Here is a 26117-nt window from a genome sequence, read left to right as displayed (position 1 = left end):
AAAATCAAGAATTGCATTCGGTTTTTAATTAGGTATTTTGATTTATTAATTCTGTAATCATATCTAATAATATATCGGAATGTAGCTTAGTAGGGTATCTATACGACCACTGCTATAATAACCAATGGTAAAAAGTTAGATAGGTCAATAGGCCTACTGTAAAGTTATTTCTGCATGCCTTCTTGGCCACAATCACTCTTAATTGTTGTGTATAGAATTACCTGTTATCCTGACCTGTAGGGACTAGTGTTACCATGCACCGGTTTATTGGTATGAACAAGCACGATAATGTATAAATAAAGTAGGCCTACTGTAAGTCCTCTGGATAAGCGCTTCTGCTAAATGACTAAAATGTAAATGTAAAACATCAATTATCATAAGTGTTGTGGAATGATTTGTTGATGGACCTGCATCTTTCTTATGTTGAATAGTGCATTACATCACTCAAACTCATTACACAATTATCTGTCTTCCATGATATGCACAAAATCCATCAGACACACTAATGTTGTCATCTACTTTCTGAGCCTAAACTCAACATGTCTTCCAGAAAAATCTCATCACAAAGAATCATTGATCATATCAGCTGCTAGTCTATTTACCACACGTTGCTTTTTTCTGCGCACACCCAGTCACATTGCCAACCAACGCATCCAGATTATTAATAGTTGAAAATAAGCTTTTAATGAACAACCAGGGTTACTGAAACCTGAGGCATAGGGCATTAGTTCTTCATCATTGGTAACTGAATACGATCGTGTGGAGACTGTGGACTCTGTAGACTATCAGCTGGACAGGCACGAGTCTGATTTAGAACGGAGGCCGTTGAGGTAAGGAGGAGGCTGCATATTCCTGACGCTAAAGGGACAAGAGCTGACCTCCACCTCACCTGGCCGCTCGCCCCCCTCCCCCCACAAAGGGACGCCCACTGGCCGAGCACAAGCTGAAGAGGAGGACGAGAAAGAGACTCTGCCAGACTGTGCCCTGCGCCTCACCAGAAGAGGTCCTGCCTCAGAGCTCCTCTCCCAGACTGGTTGGGATGCTCCAGTTGTGTTTTGACACCTTTCTCTTGAGTTTTTTTTTACTCATCCTCACTGGAGTGAGAGAGTGAAGACCTTTTGAAGACCCAGAGCTTTTTGCTGTGGGAGCACCTTTACTTGGAGTAGCTGCTAATAGCCTGAGACCTACAGTCTTGCTTTGTCTTTCCCTGTCTGTGGTGTTTGTGGTGTGTGTGTGAGAGTGCTTGTGGGTTGGCATCGGTGAGAGCCATCTCCCTTCCCTCCGCCAGGATGTCTGCAGTTCAGCTGCTGCTGGTCCCGCTGGCACTGTGGGCTTTGCAAGGTGAGTGGGCAGTGGGTGGTTGTCACGGCCACAGTCCAGTCTCCACTCTTTGTCTGTTCTTATAGGGGCCAATAAGCATAGGGGCCCAGTACTGTGGGATGTTCAGAGGGCCCTGCTGTGTGTATGGTCAGCTTTTGAGAGGAGAACGGTGTGTGAATCTTTGTTGATTTAGTCTTAGTTACAGGGACTCTGACTGTTGTTGTTACACTGATTGTAAAATAATAAAGATGCAGTGTATTGAATGTTCTGGGCACTGTTTAACCAAGATTTCCTTTCCATTGACTGCAATGCAAGACCAGTGTATACTTCTCTGTGTGTGTGTGTGTGTGTGTGTGTGTGTGTGTGTGTGTGTGTGTGTGTGTGTGTGTGTGTGTGTGTGTGTGCGTGTGCGTGTGCGTGTGCGTGTGCATGTGCTTGCCTGCACCCTTGCGTGCATGTGTGAGTGTGTGTGGGAGTGTTTCCCTCATTTTGCCGGATTGCTCACTAAAAGCTAAAACCAGCTGTTCTTGTTTTCAGAGCGAATAATGAGATGAGATGAGGCCATGCATTTGGAGTTAAAATGGAGGGCTCAGTAGTGGCAGCATGGAACAGTCTAGAACAGTGTAGATTAGTACCTGTACTCACTGTTGCTTAATTTGTCACACAAGCCCACTGTGTCTACCCCCCTAGCATCATGGAAAACAGAATGGACTGTGCTGTGAGGTGTGCTTCATTATATGGTCTGCATTCAGCAAATCTATTACAGTATGCACGAATGCACATAATGCATTCTGAATCCACATTACATGTACAGTGCTATGAAAAAGTATTTGCCCCCTTTCTAATTTTCTCTCCTTTTGCATATTTTTGATACTGAATGTTATCAGGTCTTCAACCAAAACCTAATATTAGATAAAGGGAACCTGAGTGAACAAATAACACAACAATTACATACTTCTTTCATTTATTTCATAAACAAAGATATGCAACACCCATTGCCTCTGTTTGAAAAAGTAATTGCCCCCTTACACTCAATAACTGGTTGTGCCACCTTTAGCTGCAATGACTCCAATCAAACGCTTCCTATAGTTGAAGTTGAAGCGCAGCTGGGTCATGTACGAGATGGGTCCCATTATGTCTGGCAAAAACCAAACACTGCAGTCCACAGTAAGAACCTCATACCAACGGTCAAGCATGGTGGTGGTAGTGTGATGGTTTGGGGATGCTTTGATGCCTCAGGACCTGGACAGCTGGCCTTAATAGAAGGAACTATGAATTCTACTCTGTATCAGATAATTCTACAGGAGAATGTCAGGCCATCCGTCTCTAAACTGAAGCTGAAGCGCAGCTGGGTCATGCAGCAAGACAATGATCCAAAACAATCAATCAAGTCTAAATGAAAATTGTTAAAAAGCAACACATTTGAAGTTTTGGAACGGCCTAGTCAAAGTCCAGACCTAATCCCAATTGAGATGTTGTGGCAGGACTTGAAACAAGCAGTCCATGCTTGAAAAGCCACAAATGTCGCTGTGTTGAAGCAGTTCCACATGCAAGAGTGGGCCAAAATACCTCCAAAGCAATGTGAGAGACTGATCAACAACTACAGGAAGCGTTTGGTTGCAGTCATTGCAGCTAAAGGTGGCACAACCAGTTATTGAGTGTAAGGGGGCAATTACTTTTTCACACAGGGGAATTGGGAGTTACATAACTTTGTTAATTTAATAAATAGAATAAGTACAGTACTGTCAAAAGTTTGGACACACCTACTCATTCAAAGGTTTTTCTTTATTTTAACTATTTTATTTTTACTACATTATAGAATAATAGTGAAGACATCAACACTATGATATAACACATATGGAATCATGTAGTAACCAAAAAAGTGTTAAACAAATCAAAATATATTTGAGATTTGAGATTCTTCAAATAGCCACCCTTTGCCTTGATGACCGCTTTGCACACTCTTGGCATTCTCTCAACCAGCTTCACCTGGAATGCTTTTTCAACAGTCTTGAAGGACTTCCCATATATGCTTAGCACTTGTTGGCTGCTCATCCTTCACTCTGCTGTCCGACTCATCCCAAACCATCTCAATTGGGTTGAGGTCGGGGGATTGTGGAGGCCAGGTCATCTGATGCAGCACTCCATCACTCTCCTTCTTGATAAAATAGCCCTTACACAGCCTGGAGGTGTGTTGGGTCATTGTCCTGTTGTAAAACAAATGATAGTCCCACTAAGCCCAAACCAGATGGGATGGTGTATCACTGCAGAATGCTGTGGTAGCCATGCTGGTTAAGTGTGCCTTGAATTCTAAATAAATCACAGACAGTGTCATCAGCAAAGCACCCCTACACCATAACACCTCCTCCTCCGTGCTTTACGGTGGGAACTACACATGCGGAGATCATCCGTTCACCTACACCGCGTCTCACAAAGACATGGCGGTTGGAACCAAAAATCTCAAATTTGGACTCTTGGTCTAAAGGACACATTTCCACCAGTTTAATGTCCATTGCTCGTGTTTCTTGGCCCAAGCAGGTCTCTTCTTATTATTGGTGTCCTTTAGTAGTGGTTTCTTTGCAGCAATTCGACCATGAAGGCCTGATTCACACAGTCCCCTTGTCCCGCCCTGGCTCTGGGGACTCTTAAATGTTGAGCAAGGGTGTGGATTTTCATTGTTTAGTTTTCTATGTTTTTCGTTCTAGATCGTTTATATCTATGTTGGCCAGGGTGGTTCCCAATCAGAGACAGCTGTAGCTCGTTGTCTCTGATTGGGGACCATACTTAGGCAGCCTGTTGGCATGTTAGTTTTGTGGGATCTTGTTCCGTAAGGTTTTGTGTATAACCTAGGACTTCACGTATCGTTTGGTTTATTGTTTTGGTTCGTGTGTGTACTAAATAAAGAATGTACGCTTATCACGCTGCGCCTTGGTCCGCTTCATCTCATAACGATCGTGACACCCCTCTGAACAGTTGATGTTGAGATGTGTCTGTGAACGCTGTGAAGCATTTATTTGGCTGCAATTTCTGAGGCTGGTAACGCTAATGAACCTATCCTCTGCAGCAGAGGTAACTCTGGGTCTTCCATTCCTGTGGCGGTCCTCATGAGAGCCAGTTTTATCATAGCGCTTTATGGTTGACTGTAGTAGCCTTTACAACCTCATTAGGCAATGTAGGAGGCAAGGTATAGAAAAATGCTCTTGGGGAATAAGGTCCTGGTGTACAACGCTAACGCCCCAGTTGGTAATATGGAGAATGTCCACTATGATGCTATTCATACACCTGTACATGTGTGGAACTGTGGAACAGTGTCATCCATCTCTCCCCAATAACATATTTTATGAATAGGCCAAACTGACCCCCAGTGTCAGGGTTCCCCAACTGGTGGTTTTATAAATAAAATAAAATTTCATTGTTGGACATAAAAGACTGTAATAACCCAGGAAATCAGCTCCAAGTGATTTTAATTTAGGAAATCTGTTCCCAAGTATTGCCACACATAATAGAGAGATACGTGTGATTGTATACAAATGTATGTAAGGTTTGAAATGATTATGTTTTAGTAAAATATTATACACTATAAAAACAAAAGTATGTGGACACCCCTTCAAATTGGCGTATTCGGCTATTTCAGCCACACCAATTGCTGACAGGTGTATAAAATCAAGCACACAGCCATGCAATCACCATAGACAAACCTTGGCAGTAGAATGGTCTTACTGAAGAGCTCAGTGACTTTCAACGTGGCACTGTCATAGGATGCCACCTTTCCAACAAGTCAGTTCGTCAAATTTCTGCCCTGCTAGAGCTGCAACTGTAAGTGCAATAATTGTGAAGTGGAAACGTCTAGGAGCAACAACGACTCAGCCATGAAGTGATAGGCCACACATAAGCTCACAGAACTGGACCACCGAGTGCTGAAGCGCGCAGTGCGAAAAAAACGTCTGTCCTCGGTTGCAACTACCGAGTTCCAAACTGCCTCTGGAAGCAACGTCAGCACAATAACTGTTCATCGGGAGCTTCATGAAATGGGTTTCCAAGCCTAAGATCACCATGCGCAATGCCAAGCATCGGCTGGAGTGGTATAAAGCTCACCGCCATTGGACTCTGGAGCAGTGGAAACGCGTTCTCTGGAGAAATGAATCACGCTTCACCATCTGGCAGTCCGATGGATTAATCTGGGTTTGGCGGATGCCAGGAGAACGCTACCTGCCCCAATGCATAGTGCTAACTGTATAGTTTGATGGAGGAGGAATAATGGTCTGGGGCTTTTTTTTATGGTTCGGGCTAGGCCCCTTAGTTCCAGTGAAGGGAAATCTTAACGCTAAAGCAAACAATAACATTCTAGACAATTCTGTGCTTCCAACTTTGTGGCAACAGTTTGGGGAGTGCCCTTTCCTGTTTCAGCATGACAATGCCCCCGTGCACAAGGCGAGGTCCATACAGAAATGGTTTGTCGAGATCGGTGTGGAAGAACTTGACCGGCCTGCACAAAGCCCTGACCTCAACCCCATCGAACACATTTGTGATGAATTGGAACGCTGACTGCGAGCCAGGTCTAATCGCCCAACATCAGAGCCCGACCTCACTAATACTCTTGTGGCTGAATGTAAGCAAGTCCCCGCAGCAATGTTCCAACATCTAGTGGAAAGCCTTCTCAGAATAGTCTGTTTACATACTTTTGGTCATGTAGTGTATCCATTTGGGCTTCTTGCAGTCAATTTGCAGTCTACAAATTATTTGTAATAATGTTCCGGCCCCCCAACCATTTGCTGAAGAAAGAAATCGTTACCATGCGGAATCTAGTTCATGATCCCAGCCCTATGTGAAAAACCTGCATGTTTCTAGTTGAATGGATTTACACACATTGCCTGCCAACCCAAACTCCTTGCTCCAGCCAAACGCTACACCACGTCCACGGACGTTAGTTTCTTCTCCTTAATGAGTCTGGATCTGAGTACCTCCCCGATGATTTCTAGAATGCTAATGAATTCTTACCATTCTGATTGGTCCCAGAAACCGATGGGTTGGGCCAGAGCCAGAACACATGTGGGTAAAGCAGCGTTTGGAATATTCGTCATTGGCTTTGATACTTTGATTGGTTAGAGATGATCCAATCGCTGAGGACTTTGTTTTGTATAACACCCCTCATTTTGACGACACCACAAACGACTTCAATGATGGCAGTCAGACTGAAGCATGTAGCGAACATAGAGCAGCGGAAGAATTCAGAGTCGTCAGGCAAGTGCACACACGTGGCCATTACTATTTAAGAGATGTGGTGAAAGCACAAATCAGAGAGAAGGTTTGCTGATGCATGGTCTGATTTATGAGTGTACAGTATATACTGTATGTATGTATTTATGTATGTATATATGTATGTATAAGTAAGTGCAGTGTGGTTTTGCTTATGCTTCCGTGTGGCATGCGGGGGGGGGGCATCTGGAATGATTACAATGTCATAGCTGCTTTGTGGGGCTGAGGCTCTGAATACAAAAAAGGAAGCGTTTCCTTAAATGGAAGATTTACGGAGAGCTTATCTCCCCCAGCCAACCTCTGTCCCCCTCTAACCCTGCCCCTGTAAACGAAACAACAAATGCCACCACTCGTTGTCCCTAATGTAGGTCAGCACTAAAGCCAAATCTCTTAACATGATGTCAGTGCACCAAAATAATGGAGGGAATGGAGAGAATGGAGAGAGGTTGCACAAAGAGAGCTGCAGAGTGATGGAGAACAATGAGAAAAATTGTTTTGGAGAAAAAGGGAGAGGGGGAGAGCGAGAGAGAAGGAGAGAGAGAAAGAGAGATTGGGGTGGAGGTAAGAGCGTTATGCAACGGCACTTGTGTAACGGGTAAATAAAGCAGCCTATCTGTCTTCTGGACCGGCCAAGTGAGGGCAGCCCAAATAGAGACAGGGTCTGGCGTGCTGTGCACATCTGTACCCATTCAGGGAGAGGAGATGAGAGAGGACAGACAGGGAGATAGACAATGGGTGAGGATAAGGACAGACTAGAATCCTAAAAGAAGTCTGGTCCGCAAATAGATAAGAGTGAGACAGGTAGATGAGAGTTGGACAAGCAGATGATTGAGACAAGTAGATGGGAGTGAGACAAGTAGATGGGAGTGAGACAAGTAGATGAAAGTGAGACAAGAAGACCAAAATGGGCCGATCTCAGTTTTCCCCGATATGACTAAACTGCATACTACCTGCCTCGTTTGTCCTTGCTGTTGACAAGAATGTGAAACATAGACACATCAAATCTAAAGAATGACAGCCTTGAGGAATCCTCGCTGTTAGAGAGACATACACAGGCCCATAGAACCATAGCCTGTCAAATGGACAAGCAGGAATTGCTAGAGGAAGAGGTCAATGTTAATGGGATACTGGAAGTGCCAAGCCTCTCCAAACTCTCAAGCACTTCTTCACTTGCCCATTGCAAATAGCCCTCCCAAAGGCTTTCCTGATTGATGGGCTCAATTTGTGTGTGCTAACATCTGGGGAAGGAAGAACACAGAGAGCACTGGAAATGGAAATGCAGCAGCCATTGCACTGTTTAGATCATTCAAATCCTTGCAGTTGTGATCTGGTTCAAGCTTCTCCTAGGTGTTCAGAATAGCCTCAAAATGAAATCAATTATTCAAATCTGTAAATTTGATGGAAGGTGTAATCCATCCCTTTAATCTAATCCACTAATCTGGACCATGACTAAATGATCTAATTGCACATACACACACCCACACATCCACGCACGCACGCACACACACACACACACACACACACACACACACACACACACACACACACACACACACACACACACACACACACACACACACAGTGAATGGAGTGTTTTTATAAGCTCTTTGCAGGTTCTTAAGTATGTTTGACTTGACTGATGCTAGTATAATGGCAGAGAGTTTGTACCTGTAATGTACTCCCTGATAAAACAGTACTCTAAAACACATTAAAAACATTAATTGTTTATTTCACTTTGGTTTACTATCTACTTCACTTGCAATGTTAACATACGTTTCCCATGCCAATAAAGCCCTTAAATTGAATTGAAATTGAATTGAGAGAGTGAGAGAGAGAGAGAGAGAGAGAGATATGGAGTTGAGCAAGGGCAGACAAGGACAAATGATCATTAGTGGGTTTGGTATCCATTAAGCAGGGAGGTAGTGGTTTACGGGAGAGCATTTAGTTAATCAATATACTTTAGATGACTAAAGTATATTGGACAAATGGTACTACTAGATAGATATTAGACAACAAACACTGCAGGCTGTGTCCCAATCGACAGGATGCTGCCTTTTGAGCATTTAAAGGCAGGACGGTGTTTCTATAGATGTGTCATTTAGGGCATGTGACATGCTCTCTTTCCCTGAACTGATAGAAGTCCCCAGACCACAGTTCAATGTACAGTACTATAGACACAACTCCTTCCCTGGAGATTCTAATTCAAAGTTAGAAAAGGCCTAAGGGAGTATCAATAGGCCATTTTCAACACAAATCCAATCATTCTTCAGGCATCCTCAACTGCAGTCACTTCACTAGCTGCCAGCGACGCTGGTCTAGATGTGGCAATTCCTCTGAGACAATGAATGAGACAAACAGTACATTACACGTGTTTGTTCCTATGGAAAGTTCCTTTCTTGATTAGTGTCCAGGGACATGTCATGGATGTTTGCCATTTCCCCAGGTCGAGGGTGTGTGTGTGCATCTCCACCGTAAATGGGTGGTAACCTTGTCATGGAAACTGACGCAATCTGCTTCCCTTCTGTCTCTCTCTCATTCTCGCTTTATAGATCCCTCTTTCATTCTTTCTTTCTTTCATTCTCTCCGTCCTTCCTTCACTCTACTGTCGATCGCTCTATTTTATACTTTCTCGCTCTCTCTGCTCTTTCCGTCTATCTCCTCTCTGTCTATTTCTCTCTGGCTCAGAGAATGAACTGCATCCATCCTCATGCAATCCCTTCCGTTCCTAACAGTTGACTTACCAACATCAGTCTGTGGGGACTGACAGACAGACAGTCTTTTCAGGGACTGAACTAGAACTCACCATTTTGTATTGTTGCATTCAGACTGAGGGCATTCAGTAAATTGATATCAACAGTTAATCCCCCACACTGCCTCCTCTCCTAATCTAATCTGCAGTTTCTGGAATATTAGTTGCATAAGGCGAATCTCTGCCCAACCGTCAACAGATTATGCAATGGATTTGGATATAGCACGCTATGTCTGTCACATTACCGGAAATGAGTTTGTAGAAGGTTAATGATAGGTTGCTGAGTCTGCACTTTGTTTGGATGAGTCTACACACTGCATGTTCTGTTCCTCTCCTGCCCTCTCCTCTCGCTGTCTCTGCTATGAACAGCCGGCAGCAGCATCCACTCCTCCCCACTGTGCCTCTCTCCTCTCCTCTCTTCACTCCTCTTCAAACAACGGTCTGCCACTGTTTGTGTACTATAATTACACAGCACTGTGTCATTTTTCACCACTCTCCCTCTCTCTCCCTCCTCTGCTGTCTTACAGCAATGGTGCATGAGCATTATCTCCTGTCATTTGACCTCCCCCAACCCCCAACCCCCTTCCAACTCTCTCATTTGCTGGATGGTATGGTGGTAGTGTGAAATGTGACAGCGTTATGTGTCCTTATGTCTGTGTTCCTTCCAGGCCTTTTCATTTCTGAGCAGTCAAAAGCAGCCATCTCAGTCCCCTTTCTACCTCTCTCTCTCTCTCTCTCTCTCTCTCTCTCTCTCTCTCTCTCTCTCTCTCTCTCTCTCTCTCTCTCTCTCTCTCTCTCTCTCTCTCTCTCTCTCTCTCTCTCTCTCTCTCTCTCTCTCTCTCTCTCTCTCTCTCTCTCCCCCCCCCCCCCCCCCCCCCCCCCCCCATGTGGAAGTAACTGATGTGATGAAACTGTTGTGATGTTAACTTTATCTCCCCCTCCCCCTCGCTCTGCAGTGAATCAGCAAGCATTAAGCCTGTCCCCTCCTCTGCCTCTCCTAGAAATGGCTGTGTTGCTGTAGAATGCTGTGCTAACTCTCTCTCTCTCTTTTTCCTCCCTTCCTTCCCTCCCTCCCTCCCTCCCTCCGTTTCTCTGCAGTATTTTGCAGCGTTCTCTCACTCTGTCTTCATCTGTATCAGTATTCAGTGTTGCAATATTTCTATCAGAGAGTTCTGTAAGAAAGGGACATTCTCACATTGGTGTATATCAGGTAGTAAATGATGAACTGTGACTATGAAATTCAACCAAACTGTGAATTGGTTTATTTTCAAGTCACTTTTTATCTGACAGCCTATTCTATGTGTCTCCTGTCCCCTCATCCCATTACGGTTGAACAAAAAAGCATCGCCAGAGGTCAAAGTTGAAAATAGCTCAAGATCATTGGTTGAGAGCGATGCAGGTGCAGATGCCTTTGTGGAAACTGCAGGGTGCAGTGTGAGAAAGAAACACTTGGAGTTACAGGTGTGTTGCTCTCGGCCGATGTACAGTATGTGACATGATGGCATATATAGACTTAAGCGTCTATATATGCAAGTAGCTCACTTATATATACCTCGCAAACAGGCTACAAGGAGACTAGCATCACTCACTGCAATCTGTTTATTTCCCCTCAATTTCTGCATCCAGGTCACCCTTAGCCATTGTAGCTTTTTTAACAAATCCGTCAATAGACTATACAAAAATCTGAAAATATTTAACACAATTGACCAAAATGACAACAAAACGTATTGAAATTATGAGTGGAAATGAATAAAAAATGCAAGTAAGAAGCTATGCTCTGATATTGAAAAAAATACAAGCATGCTATGAGTGATGGGAGCAAGCACGCAAAACAAAAACTCAGAATTATACATTACCATATCATTATCATATTATCTGCCAATTCAATTGATAAGCATTAGGACACAGTTTGCCTGCAACGTGTAGAGATAATATTACTAGAGCGCTGGCCTGTTACTAGAGCCTTGTGTCAGCCTGTTTTCAAGCCATGGATCAATGAACAAGGATCATCACCCATGACGGCTCTCAGGTCTACTTCAGATTTACTCGTACAGTGCACTCCATTTTTAGTGAACGTGGTTATAGTGATCAACCGTTTATAGTGATCAAATTGTCCTGCTGCACGATGTGATCAATGTAAGAGGAGTGCACTCCCACTGGGCACAGACGTCAATTCAACGTCTATCCCACGTTGAAATGGCGTGGAAACAACGTTGATTCACCCAGTGTCTGCCCAGTGGGCTGTAAAGACAAATCTCCATGGCTAACACCTCTAACTCCATATTTGTTGTACTTTTATCTCTCCTCAGCGTCTTTGTGCCATGGAGCGTGTGTGGAGGTGGACTCTGACACTGACGCGGTGGTCAACGAAGGCTTTAAGCTGGGTTGTATCTCCTGTAAAATGAGGGGCGAGGTGCCCGCCGAGGCCACTGTTGAATGGTCCTTCATGCCCCAAGGGGAGAGCGAGTTCACAAAAGTGAGTAGACACGGATCTAAGGGCCCACAGGGACATTAGCGGGATATATCCCAATTATCTCTACTTCCTCCCAAAATGTGCACCTGTTCACTTTCCTTCGCTGATTCGAAAGGAAATGACTGGTAGAATAAATATGGTAATCCCACTAGCCCATGACTGCACCAGTCCAGTGCTTTTAGATTCGTGGAAAGTAGTGAATGAGTGCACACTTCAGGAGAAAATAGATATTGTTGAGACATCTTAGATTCTCCACACTTCTCCTAAACTAAAAAACACTTGGCCTCTATTGGTTGACCTACCTATCTATAGCTAGGCTACTCATGATGTATTGGTTGACCTAGCTAAGTATAGCTAGGCTACTCATGATGTATTGGTTGACCTAGCTAACTATGTTTATTTTTTGCTTTTGGAGCGCTTTGAGATTGTAATGAAAAGCACTATAGAAATGTAATAAATTATTATTATTCAACTGTGCACTTGCACACTCACCAACATGGATTTTAAAGTATTAGATTGGCTAGAGGGAGTTTTCACCGCTGTTAAATCCATGACAGGGAGTGTGCAAGTGCACAATAAGTGCTCCCTCCCAGCTGAGTTTCAAAAGTGTCACCATTCATTCTGTGGGGATCGACCCCATGGGGAGTCAATGAGGTAGCCAAGCAGGTTGACTTGTGTTAAGATGAGTTTCTCGGGTGTTCAAAGAATCAAGGATGCAAGGATATACTTAGACACTTTGTAGACAGTTAATGCAAATGTTTAATGATCGGTACCGGGTTCATGACAACAATGACCAGAGCTTTGCTCCTTGGTGTTACGAACTAACTTGAACAAAGAAAACACTCTCCCTTATATACCCTTTATTACCCTCTTCCTGGCATACATCTGGCAAGTCTCCATGGGCACTCCCTGTCTTTGATGTTCATCACTCTTTACCCCAAGTCACTATCCTGCCCATCACTCATGCTATCCTAAACACCAGTAATCTCCTTTGACATAATGGAATGCAGACTTTCTGTCTCCTAACCACTTATCTAGTAACTCTAACCTGTTCCCCACGATACTATGACATGACATCATTATACCATAAAAACATCATATCAATCCATTTTTTTTTTCTTATCTTGTGATAAGTAAGATCACTTAACCCCCACAAGTTCATATATAACTTAGTGTAAAATACAATATTCTCCAATCAGTAGTACATATATATCTCTGACTAGATCCTAAACTATGCTAGATAACTGAGAATTGACCCCTTCAACCTTTCATACCTGAATCCAACTTGATTCTCCATTGATTTAATCAACAAAGGTATACATTCTCAGTCATCTATCTTATGTGATATCAAACCTCTCAAACCTCTATAAACTCAGTCTGAGTAAAAGATAAACACATAATTAACTACTATATATTCATGATAATAATATATGTAGTCAAACCTTTTATATATATATATATAAGGAAAACTCCCACATAGACATCCCCCCTTTTAAAATGACCCCTTTTTCTGAGCCATGCAACCAAGAAAACATACATAGAAATAAATTGTTAACATAATGACATCAACAATACACAACAATTATACATAACCATTACTAAGTTACATGAATATTATAATCTATACACATTAATATAGAGCCTCCTGAGTGGCGCAGTGGTCTAAGGCACTAGAGATCCTGGTTCGAATCCAGGCTCTGTCGCAGCCGGCCGCGACCGGGAGACTCATGGGCGGCACACAATTGGCCCAGCGTCGTCCAGGGTAGGGGAGGGAATGGCCGGCAGGGATGTAGCTCAGTTGATAGAGCATGGCGTTTGCAACGCCAGGGTTGTGGGTAAAAAAAAAAAATTGGCCTTCATAATTTCTGCGCTGTCAGAGGACCCCCAAGCTTATCACTGGTAACCTGGGGGATCTATCTGATCGACTGAGATAGCCATCTGTCCACATCTTCTCCCTATAAACCTTAATTCCATGTCATACAATTCCAATTTAACATTCCCATTCCTCAATGAACATTATTAATGGAATCTAAACTGGAACAAGATGACAAAGAAGAAGAATTAGTCCTCTCCCTCCTTGTATTAACATTAACTGACACATCTCTAACTGTAATAACTGGCATGTTAGTAATCGTTTGTACAGATCTTAAAATCAATCCCCGAAAAATGTGAAAACAACACCCCATAACTATTGCTACAATAAATACTATGGCCACCAGAGGACCTAGAATGCTTGCCATCCATGTTCCTATGGAATTACCACTTTAAAAAACTTTGAAAAGACTTCAACAGCATTCAAATTACCATATCCTCCTAATCTTAATATAATAGCATCCAATGCTATGTGATTATCAATTACACATTCTGATGATTAACATCTCAGACCCAATTCTTAAAAACCCATGATTGTTATAATATACAATGTTGAACTCCTACTTTGTTCTCCTAATATACTTCAAATATAACATACACATTATAACACTCTATGATCACTCCCTGTTAAATCATTACATCCCTAAACTATTCCTGCTTTAATAATTAAACCAAATTCAGATCATATGAAAATATCATAACCCCATGATAATAACCAATGAAGTACGTGCCTATCAACATAGATATGTACCACTCTAAACATCCATATCAATATCCCCAATACTTCAAATGTATGACTAATATATTAATACTGTAACTGAATTAATCAACATACTAATAATTCACTTAAATCACTCATTAATCTTATAACTTATAACCAACCAAATCACTTAACTCAACCAAATGTAAAATGACAATCCTTATTCACTTTATCCTTATCACTGAAAATTAAAACCCTCAACTTAATCACCCATTACAATTTTCAGAATGTATACTTATATTATCATACATTATAAACATTCATAATTCAATTATGACCTTCCTCATCATGATAATAAATACAGATCATTATCTCAATTCATTCTTAATACTATTAATTTAGCAGTGTATATACCTACTACCCAAATTATCAAATTTAGATCAATCCAATTTTATTATCAACAAGCAACCCCTTTATTCCTCCCGGCACTTAAATCTTCTGGCGTCTCTTCATTATGTTCTTCAGACAGCTTCATATTTCAAAATGACTTTCCCATTACAATGTCACAACTTCAATGTCTCATTCGATTCACCACCAACTCCACAACTTCAATGTAATTTCCATTTGTCAACCATTATATCAACAACATGAGAAATGTTGCATTTGAACAGATCTTTCTCCATTCTCACTCAATGGTGAACTCCTTTCCCACTCCTTCGATATAAAAACATGAAAAAATCCTTTGATATCTTCGATTGGTTGTTGTAGACCAGTTGCATGTAGAAATTGTATTTTACAAAAACGTCTTCAACGCCTCTGATATTTATCTTCAGCCGGTTCATAGTTTGTTACTTTTACTTATTTTGGTTCACACCATGCTAGGCCAAATTATCCCTACTATGCATTAAGATACCCTCTGTATTTACCTCACTAGAAGACAAAAACACAACAATTTAATTGATTTCATTTCTAAACCAATAAATCCATATAAACATTCACCATATGACAAATTATCATGCTTTAACAATTATTCCTAATACCAATTCCTAATATACTTCCCAATTTCTATTAGATAAACCCTTTAAATACATATAACTGAATGGAATGACAGTCAGTTGATTCCTGAAAATCTGGAAAATCTGGAAATTATTGGAGGTCTATAGCTCTGTTCCTCCCCTGAGGTAATCAGCCATAACCCACATCTCATCAGTATCATTCCTCAAACATCGTCCTCTATCACCTGATAATTGTCATCAACAGTATCCTCACCTCCCTCATCTCTAGATCGTCAGTTTCCTCGTATCCATCTGTTGCAGTGGTTGACCTGATACCTGTTCAATCTCCCCTCTATCCATACCTCTGTTGGTGTAGACTGTGTGATGATGCATGAACCTTCTTCCTTCACTAGTTCTATGATCATGCAGAGTCCTTCTCCATTTATCACCATCTCTCTGTTGTTGTGTCCTTCTATCAGCGTACCAATATTCCCTGCTGCAAAAACACACAATCAAAACAAAACAATGCTCCGCCGATGCGGTGCCATCTTCCTCTTCTGCGTTAGAAAAGTCCTAAAATGGTACATACAGATTTAGGAATCTCTCTCTCTTACTTGCCCCTCCATCAAGGTAGCCATCAACACCTATTACTCACCTTCCCACTTGGGTGTTGTCCATCAATTACTTCCTTAATCCTTTACCACCACATAGTCTCCAAGTTGCAAAAAAAATTCCAGATTCTCCTGGTAGATCTGGCAGAGAAGCCTTCACCTTTTTGAAAGAAAGTCTGCATAACATTGTTAGTTGAGACACAGCATGCTACTTCATCATGTCTTCTTATCATTCCTGATAAGCCTTTTAGATTAGGAAGTGCACATTCTTTCAGCTTGTTGCAGTCCACTCATGTCGTAGAAAGGCCTCCTCTAAATTCTGCCTCATACCACAAATACATTTTCCCCTAAAACATTTAATCTAACCCATAACACATTACTTACTACTGCTCATATTCTTAATACAATATTCAAATATACCAATAAATCCTCATACCATCAATACTACCCCCTTTTTTGAACACATGAGTCACAACGTGATTCATGCTTTCAAAAACAAAACACCAACATTGTTTATTAAACCCTAATAAAAATGAAATTAAAATGACAACATTGGATAATACCTAAATATACTTCTATCCCATAAAGTAATCCAAGATTAGCTACCAACGAGTATCCCTCATTCAGGATAGCTCCCTCTCTCTGTAGTTATTTTATGGTGGGATTCATACAGTGGGGAGAACAAGTATTTGATACACTGCCGATTTTGCAGGTTTTCCTACTTACAAAGCATGTAGAGGTCTGTAATTTTTTTTATCATAGGTACACTTCAACTGTGAGAGACGGAATCTAAAACAAAAATCCAGAAAATCACATTGTATGATTTTTAAGTAATTAATTTGCATTTTATTGCATGACATAAGTATTTGATACATCAGAAAAGCAGAACTTAATATTTGGTACAGAAACCTTTGTTTGCAATTACAGAGATCATACGTTTCTTGTAGGTCTTGACCAGGTTTGCACACAATGCAGCAGGGATTTTGGCCCACTCCTCCATACAGACCTTCTCCAGATCCTTCAGGTTTCGGGGCTGTCGCTGGGCAATACGGACTTTCAGCTCCCTCCAAAGATTTTCTATTGGGTTCAGGTCTGGAGACTGGCTAGGCCACTCCAGGACCTTGAGATGCTTCTTACGGAGCCACTCCTTAGTTGCCCTGGCTGTGTGTTTCGGGTCGTTGTCATGCTGGAAGACCCAGCCACGCCCCATCTTCAATGCTCTTACTGAGGGAAGGAGGTTCTTGGCCAAGATCTCGCGATACATGGCCCCATCCATCCTCCCCTCAATACGGTGCAGTCGTCCTGTCCCCTTTGCAGAAAAGCATCCCCAAAGAATGATGTTTCCACCTCCATGCTTCACGGTTGGGATGGTGTTCTTGGGGTTGTACTCATCCTTCTTCTTCCTCCAAACACAGCGAGTGGAGTTTAGACCAAAAAGCTCTATTTATTGTCTCATCAGACCACATGACCTTCTCCCATTCCTCCTCTGGATCATCCAGATGGTCATTGGCAAACTTCAGATGGGCCTGGACATGCGCTGGTTTGAGCAGGGGGACCTTGCGTGCGCTGCAGGATTTTAATCCATGACGGCGTAGTGTGTTACTAATGGTTTTCTTTGAGACTGTGGTCCCAGCTCTCTTCAGGTCATTGACCAGGTCCTGCCGTGTAGTTCTGGGCTGATCCCTCACCTTCCTCATGATCATTGATGCCCCACGAGGTGAGATCTTGCATGGAGCCCCAGACCGAGGGTGATTGACCGTCATCTTGAACTTCTTCCATTTTCTAATAATTGCGCCAACAGTTGTTGCCTTCTCACCAAGCTGCTTGCCTATTGTCCTGTAGCCCATCCCAGCCTTGTGCAGGTCTACAATTTTATCCCTGATGTCCTTACACAGCTCTCTGGTCTTGGCCATTGTGGAGAGGTTGGAGTCTGTTTGATTGAGTGTGTGGACAGGTGTCTTTTATACAGGTATCGAGTTCAAACAGGTGCAGTTAATACAGGTAATGAGTGGAGAACAGGAGTGCTTCTTAAAGAAAAACTAACAGGTCTGGGAGAGCCGGAATTCTTATTGGTTGGTAGGTGATCAAATACTTATGTCATGCAATAAAATGCAAATTAATTACTTAAAAATCACACAATGTGATTTTCTGGATTTTTGTTTTAGATTCCGTCTCTCACAGTTGAAGTGTACCTATGATAAAAAAATTACAGACCTCTACATGCTTTGTAAGTAGGAAAACCTGCAAAATCGGCAGTGTATCAAATACTTGTTCTCCCCACTGTATAAGACATTCACTTCTCCATTCGTCGTAAACTATATCCTATTTCTCTTGTAATCAACTAAAATCATAGCCACACAATGAAACCATCACTCCGCCATTATCAGAATGAATGAGATCTAGTCAACTATCCTTTCTAAGTAGGTTACAAGTAACACCAAACACTTGCTGTAGTTTACCATCATATATTGAAATCATCCATTTATCACGATCCAATTTATTTATAGACATATTCCACCATTCTCACTCATTTAATCTAGCAAAACCTTATTCAATGCCCCCAAAAAATTACTACCACGCACTCATCTCTCCATACCTGTTAACGTTTTTACATTTTAGTCATTTAGCTGACGCTCCTATCCCGAGCGACCCACAATTAGTGAGCTCATACATTTTTTATACTTATACTAGCCCCCCTTGGGAATCGAACACACAACCCTGGCGTTGCAAGCACTATTCTCCACCAACCAAGCTACAAGAGTCCTGCTATTTAAACCACACACGCTTCAAATCACACATTCAACCAAATACTCCGTCGTACCCATTCAATCAACACATCAGCAGTGGAATTTACACTCATAAATGCAGATTGAAAATGTAAATGTTACTCCATGCCATTGAAATGATAAATAAATTCCACAAATAGCGCCATTACAATGATTTCTCATCTTACCCTCTGATACAAAATGAAGTTCCATCACTTTACTACGTTAGCTCTACCATGATAATTACCCTATATTGGCTTTGTACTATATTTATACATTACGTCTAAAACAACATTACTCACGGTGAGTTTATTCCATAAATCTTATATCAATCACATTATCCAACTATGGTACAAACTTAGAAAACCCATATTAATTACTTTTCCACCACGACCTACGTCTACGTTTGGGTGAGCAAGTTTAATACAAACATGACACTCTAATTATGACATTGTCATTACTATTTCCACATCGTCACAACTCCATATAGAACGTTAGAAACGTATAGATACTCACATCAAATAATCCTTTAGTTAGTTTAACAATCCTCATTCAACCCAAATCAGCCTCTCCTTCATTCTCTCAGCGGAACCAAAAAAAAAAAAGGAAAACAGACTGTAATGTCCAAGGACACTGCCGTTCCTGTCCCAGAAAACAGACTTTCCACTACTCTCTAAAATAACATCAAGCTCTATTTACCCCTTTTAACTACTCTCCTGAGGATATTCAATATCACCTCTATGCTTACCTATCACTATTATTATTTCATGCAATGTTAGTAACATTCAATGTTAGTAATTAAACACTTGCATCAAATATCCACTTCTGATAATGTATTAAAATTTAGTTCCTATTTGTCGTTTTTGGTGCTAAGATTCAATATGTTACTTGTCATTGGCTCCCTCTCCTAGCCATTTTGAGTACATCATTAACATTTTAATTCAAAAGGGCCTTAAACACACTCATTCATAGTGGTTTTTTTAACCATTCTGATTTAAACATCACAATAAAGAATTCCTGATCTGTTGGGGCCTCAAACCTCCCACCTCTGCACTAAGGACTGTAACCTTCAACTGTAGGCCTCAAACCTACACCAAAACATTTTTCATGAGGGGCTCTTTTCCTCAGTGTCAGATGTAAACATACACAACCTTCCCTACAAAGAAGGAGTCTGTTCCAACATCAATACAGGGCGGCCATTAGCCATTTAATCCCTCCAGCACACAACAGCATACAGTGGCTTGCGAAAGTATTCACCCCCCTTGGCATTTTTCCTATTTTGTTGCCTTACAACCTGGAATTAAAATGGATTTTTTGGGGGTTTGTATCATTTGATTTACACAACATGCCTACCACTTTGAAGATGCAAAATATGTTTTATTGTGACACAAACAAGAAATAAGACAAAAAAAACAGAAAACTTGAGCGTGCATAACTTTTTCTTTGTATAACCCAACCCTGATCTGTACTTCTCCACAACTTTGTCCCTGACCTGTTTGGAGAGCTCCTTGGTCTTCATGGTGCCGCTTGCTTGGTGGCGCCCCTTGCTTAGTGGTGTTGTAGACTCTGGGGCCTTTCAGAACAGGTGTTTATATATTGAGATCATGTGACAGATCATGTGACACTTAGATTGCACACAGGTGGACTTTATTTAACAAATTATGTGACTACTGAAGGTAATTGGTTGCACCAGATCTTATTTAGGGGCTTCATAGCAAAGGGGGTGAATACATATGCACGCACCACCTTTCCGTTATAAATTTTTTAGAATTTTTTGAAACAAGTAATTTTTTTTTATTTCACTTCACCAATTTGGACTATTTTGTGTATGTCCATTACATGAAATCCAAATAAAAATCCATTTAAATTACAGGTTGTAATTTAATAGGAAAAACACCAATGGGGATGAATAATTTTGCAAGGCACTGTACATGAGGAGAGAGATCCCATTAGCCCTCTGTCTGTTTCTAAACAGCTAATGCATCAGGAAGTGGTGCAGGCAGGCCCTGACTAATACAGCCTCAACAAGGGCTCCTTTTGGGAGTGGCCGCAGCCAGTTGCCTGGTTTGACACTACAATTTTTGGAAACTGAAACAAAAGTTTGGATGTTAAGGGGTGAATCCGTTTTAGACCAGTGTGCATAACTAAAAAAATATCTTATTGATAGCGATGCACGATTTACATGAGTTTTTGTGTGTACATATCCATACAAGTTAGGATTCAGCCCTCAGTTACTATAACATGCTGAATATAATGCTGAAAGCATATACTGTACTCAAAAACAATAGAGAAAGTGAACTTTGAGAGTATATCCAAAAATACATTAAACTAGTACATTAAGACCCCAAACTATTATGCATGTGATGAGGTGGTGTTGAAGGAGTCAGGCGCAGGAGGGTAAATCACAGAATAACAGGCTTTAATCCGCAAAATACAGGTTTACGCAGAACTGCGTCAAACGCACTCCAGGGCACAAAACAGGTGCACTGGAAAATACAAGGCACACGGGAAAATACTAACGTCGAACAAAATACACGAGCTCCACTAACCTTCACAATAAACAATCACCCACAAGGACAAGGGGGCAGAGGGAACACTTATACACGGACTAATTAGGGGATTCGAACCAGGTGTGTGTGATAACGAGACAAGACAATTGTGATGATGATTGGGGCAGCAGTGGTTAGTACTCCGGTGACGACGAATGCCGAAGCCTGCCCGAACAAGGAGGGGAGGCATCCTCGGCCGAAGTCGTGACAGTACCCCCCCCCCCCCCCCCCAATCACCCCTGGCTCAGTTGGTAAGAGTGTGGCACTAGTAACCTCAGGGTTGTCATTAGATTCCTGCTGGGGTCACATATTCTAAAATGTATGCATACTCTACTAAAAGTCGCTTTGGATTCAAACGTATACACTAAATGGCATATATTATTATATTAATTTACTGTAAAAATAAAAATCCCGGTTATAGACATGCATGCTTTACCAAGAACACTGCAAATGATACTTATACTGTAATACTGTAATAACCAAACTGCTTTAGAAATCACTTCAACTTCTTTTTTTTATCACTCCATAATCAAATCATGACAGAACCAAAGTGCCTGATTGAGCACTTAGTCCAGAGATAAAAGCCCTCGTTAGTCCAGCGATATGAGCCCTTGTTGATGCAGAACATTGGTGCTTTGACAAAAGTGCTGTACAGATTTCATCCAGTAATGTAAATATCCTAATATGATCTGCCCAGGATGAGTGTGTTTGCCCACCAAAACCTGTCTCATATAGCCTAGAATCTAAACTAAGTAATCTTGTCCAAGCCAGAATAGCAGGAGCCTATCTCCTGTTTCTGTAGCGTGAAGCAGCTCAATGTACAAGAACACCCTTGGACAGGATGCTAGTCTATCGCAAGGCCTTACCCCCAATCCATCTCCTTAATGCTTAACAGTCTTTGGTATGACATGACCAAGGTTCAAACCACCTACCTTCTAATTTCAGGGCATACCCTCTAACCACAAGGCCAATCCAAACTGATATGCTCCATTTAATGGGGAAACAGCATATTAGTTAGGATTGCAGGCTCGTATGTCTCACTTTCCCCCATTGTGTTCTCCAATAGATCTACAGCTACGAGGATCTAAGGAGCGACATCCCGGACGAGCGCTTCTACGCGCGTCTGTACTGGAATGGCAGCAAGAAGACCAAGGACCTGCAGGACGGCTCCATCTACATCCTGAACGTGACGTGGAACGACACGGGCACCTACCGCTGCTCCTTCAACCGCATCCTCACCTTCCGCTCCTACGAGTTCCAAACCAACGCCACCAAGATCGTCCACCTCAACGTGGTGCCAAGATGTAAGGCTTTGGGTTCACAGGGTTAGGCTTAGGCCTTGACACAAATGAACACACACAAACAAACACACATACACACACAGTATAGTAGACACACACCCTCATCTGGAGATAGGGGAGAGGGAGAGAGGAGGGGAGAGAGATGGTGGAAGAGGGAAAGAGTACACTAAGATTACCCTCATGAAAGTAGTGCCATGATATAGGCTTACTTACACCCTACATGGGGAGGGTGAAGAGTTGGAGGGGAGAGAGAATGGTGGGGTAGGGGGGGAAGGGGAGGGGTAGAGGGAGGGAAGGAAGGAAGGGAAGAAGAGAGGAGGAGAGTGGACCGACACTCAATGTCCATGCCTGAATTGACAAAAGTGGCAATATTGTCAGAGCGGATGATTTACAAGGTGCATGAGTCATATGATTTTGATTTAGGGTCAGGGTTAGATGGCCCATGATAAATTGGACCATGTTTCAAAATGGAAGCATTGATATCAAAATCAAGGACATATGACAGGAAACAGTCATACATGTCATTACCTGTCTTTACCTACACAGCTGTTGATGGATGGTTAGTAGTAGTAGCCCTGTCACAGAAGCCGTCACAGCTGTCATTAATTCTCAGATTTCCTAATCCAAAGGCTCAGCCACAGCCACGCCAATGATTATCCAACACATCACTGTCAATGACAGCTGACCATTAAGGAGATACTGTATCAAGAGAGACATACAGTAGAGATATACATAGAGACATAGATACAGTGCCTTCAGAAAGTATTCACACCACTTGACTTTTTCCACATTTTGTTGTGTTATTTTAAATATATTAAATATAGTTTTTTTGTCACTGGCCTACACACAATACCCCATAATGTCAAAGTGGAATCATGTTTTTAGACATTTCTACAAATTAATAAAAAATGAAAAGCTGAAATTGTTTGAGTCAATAAGTATTCAACCCCTTTGTTATGGCAAGCCTAAATAAGTTCGGTAAAAATTGGCTTAACAAGTCACATAATAAGTTTCATGGACTCACTCTGTCTGCAAAAAGTGTTTAACATGATTTTTGAATAACTACCACATCTCTGTACGCCACACATATAATTATCTGTAAGGTCCCTATTAATTAATTGGATGGTGTATCAATACACCCAGTCACTAAAAAGATACAGGCATCCTTCCTAACTCAGTTGCCAGAGAGGAAGGAAACCGCTCAGGGATTTCACCATGAGGCCAATGGTGACTTTAAAACAGTTACAGAGTTGAATGGCTGTAATAGAAGAAAACTGAGGATGGACTAACCTAAATGTCATAGTGAAAAGAAGGAAGCCTGTACAGAAAAAAATATTCCAAAACATGCATCCTGTTTGCAATAAGGCACTAAAGTAAAACTGCAAAAAGAATGTGGCAAAGAAATTAACTTTATGTCCTGAATACAATTATGTTTGGGGCAAATCCAACACAACACATCACTGAGTACCACTCTTCATATTTTCAAGCATGGTGGTGGCTGCATCATGTGATGGGTATGATTATCACCGGCAAGCACTAGCAAGTTTTTCAGGGTAAATAAATAGAGCTAAGCACCGGCAAAATCCTGGAGGAAAAACTGGTTCAGTCTGCTTTCCTACAGAATTCACTTTTCAGCAGGACAATAACCTAAAACACAAGGCCAAATGTACACTGGAGTTGCTTACCAAGACATCAATGAATTTTCCTGTGTAGCTTAGTTAGTTACAGTAACACAGGCGGTAACACAACAAAATGTGGAATAAGTCAAGGGGTATGAATACTTTCTGAAGGCACTGTACATACATACATACAGATACCTACTGTACTGCTTTAATGGACCTGCATTTGGATGAAGGATTTTTCTCCTCAAGAGAGGAGAGGTCAAAGACTTCCAAGAGCTAAATTGCTTTCATAATCCTAAGTAATTTTTTTAAAGCTTCCACAAAGGTTGATGCAGTGTCTCTAGAATGTTGGGTTTAGCAGCAAGCTTAGTCAGCTCACCCACTGCTTGAGGTCATTCCAACAGTTTTAGTTGAGATTAATGTTGACCTTGAAAAACTGGGCCATTTCCAGTGAAACACTGAACCCTTGTGGATGTCTGGGGATAATTGTTTCATCCTGTTTTATAGGAGGCATCAGAAACTCAGAAACCCTTATCTTTTCATTGAAACAGCTTCTAATTTATTAATAATTAATTTATCCCAAGGCGGTCTCTTTCTTAACCACTCCTCTCTCTCTCTAGTGACCAGGGGGTTAGCGTCCATCTTGTCTGAGGTGATGATGTATGTCACCATCATTGGGCTGCAGGTATGGCTGGTGGTGGAGATGATTTACTGCTACAGGAAGATATCAGCACAAGGCGAGGAAGCATTGAGAGAGAGCGCGTGAGTAGACACAAACACACACACAGGTACAATTCATTGCAGACACACGCACAAGAGCACACTCACTTACACACTTTTTCCTCAATCTTCCTCTGAAAATGTTATTTTCTTGCTATGTAATTTCCTAGCTAAAACTGCTACTTTCGAACTGCCTCTTCTCTCTCTTGCACTATTCTCTATTATCTTTCTAACTGCCTCTCTATCTCTTATTCCTCACCTTTTCTCTCCTCACCGGTCTTCCTTTTCTCTCTCTCCTTCTCAGGGAGGAGTACTTAGCTATAGCTTCGGAGAGTAAAGAGAACTGTGCAATGGTGGCAGTGGCAGAATAGCACTGGTAGGTTTCCCCTCCTACTAATCCATAACTGGACTCTTGGCCGTTCGTTGTCTGTTCTTTCCTTCCTTTCCTCTTGTTCTGTCACTGATGTGAACTCATATCAGCACCCAGAACCAAATCACCTACATTTGAATTTTAAAGGGGAAGTTCAGGATTTTACAACTTGATATTAGATGGTTTCTCCCCCTAAAATAAATCCAGGAGAAACTGTAAAATCCTAAACTTCCCCTTTAAGGTGGTCACAAGATGACTAGTGGACTCATGGCATCTCCATGTTTTCTTACAAGCTTCGTTTTCATTTCAGGTTAAAGAATGGCTCCAAATGACGAATAGCTCTCGATAGCCCTTCAACACTTCTCCACTTCACCCCTTCTTCCGACTTCCATTATGACACCATCTCATTACCCCATCCTCCCCCATCTAGGAGGACAAGCAGCCGAGAAGAGGAGAGGAACATTCCATCAAGGAAGACGTCAAGGACCATGGAGGAACACATAACATTCATTGATAGTGCAAGATGTTTTTTTTTTCATTTCCAGAGAACAGACGGATGAGAAGTGAAACAGCCAATGAAAAAGGACTTTACTGTAGTTAAATGCAAATATACAGCATGGGTGTACTATCTAGCAGTACTATAATATCAAAGAGAGTTGTATATACAGTATGTATGCTTAATTATACAATCCAAATCTTCATTATAATGTATGAGTATTACAATAAGTTAGTTCATACATAGTATTGTACATTCAGTATAGCTGCACGTTTAGTGATACATCATAAACTATTGGCATTAAAAATGTTTCTAAAG

At 41.6% G+C, this 26117-nt stretch overlaps 1 protein-coding gene across 1 annotated transcript; it reads left to right on the top strand.

The window, feature by feature from the left end:
• Nucleotides 1-1289: 1289 nt before the first annotated feature.
• LOC311139156 (sodium channel regulatory subunit beta-1-like) lies at nucleotides 1290-25304 on the top strand (the record flags this gene model as incomplete). The annotated part of the gene is made up of 5 exons (XM_084174047.1): nucleotides 1290-1341; nucleotides 11635-11801; nucleotides 22357-22594; nucleotides 24834-24975; nucleotides 25238-25304. The coding sequence occupies 5 exons, from the start codon at nucleotides 1290-1292 to the stop codon at nucleotides 25302-25304; spliced, it is 666 nt and encodes a 221-aa protein (XP_084030173.1).
• Between the last annotated feature and the right edge of the window lie 813 nt (nucleotides 25305-26117).

The sequence above is a fragment of the Coregonus lavaretus genome (genome assembly GCF_964263955.1).
Source record: "Coregonus lavaretus genome assembly, chromosome: 13".
Classification (NCBI taxonomy): Eukaryota; Metazoa; Chordata; class Actinopteri; order Salmoniformes; family Salmonidae; genus Coregonus; species Coregonus lavaretus.
The sequence above is the reverse complement of the archived record's forward strand: the minus strand, read 5'-3'. Positions and strand labels throughout refer to the sequence as shown.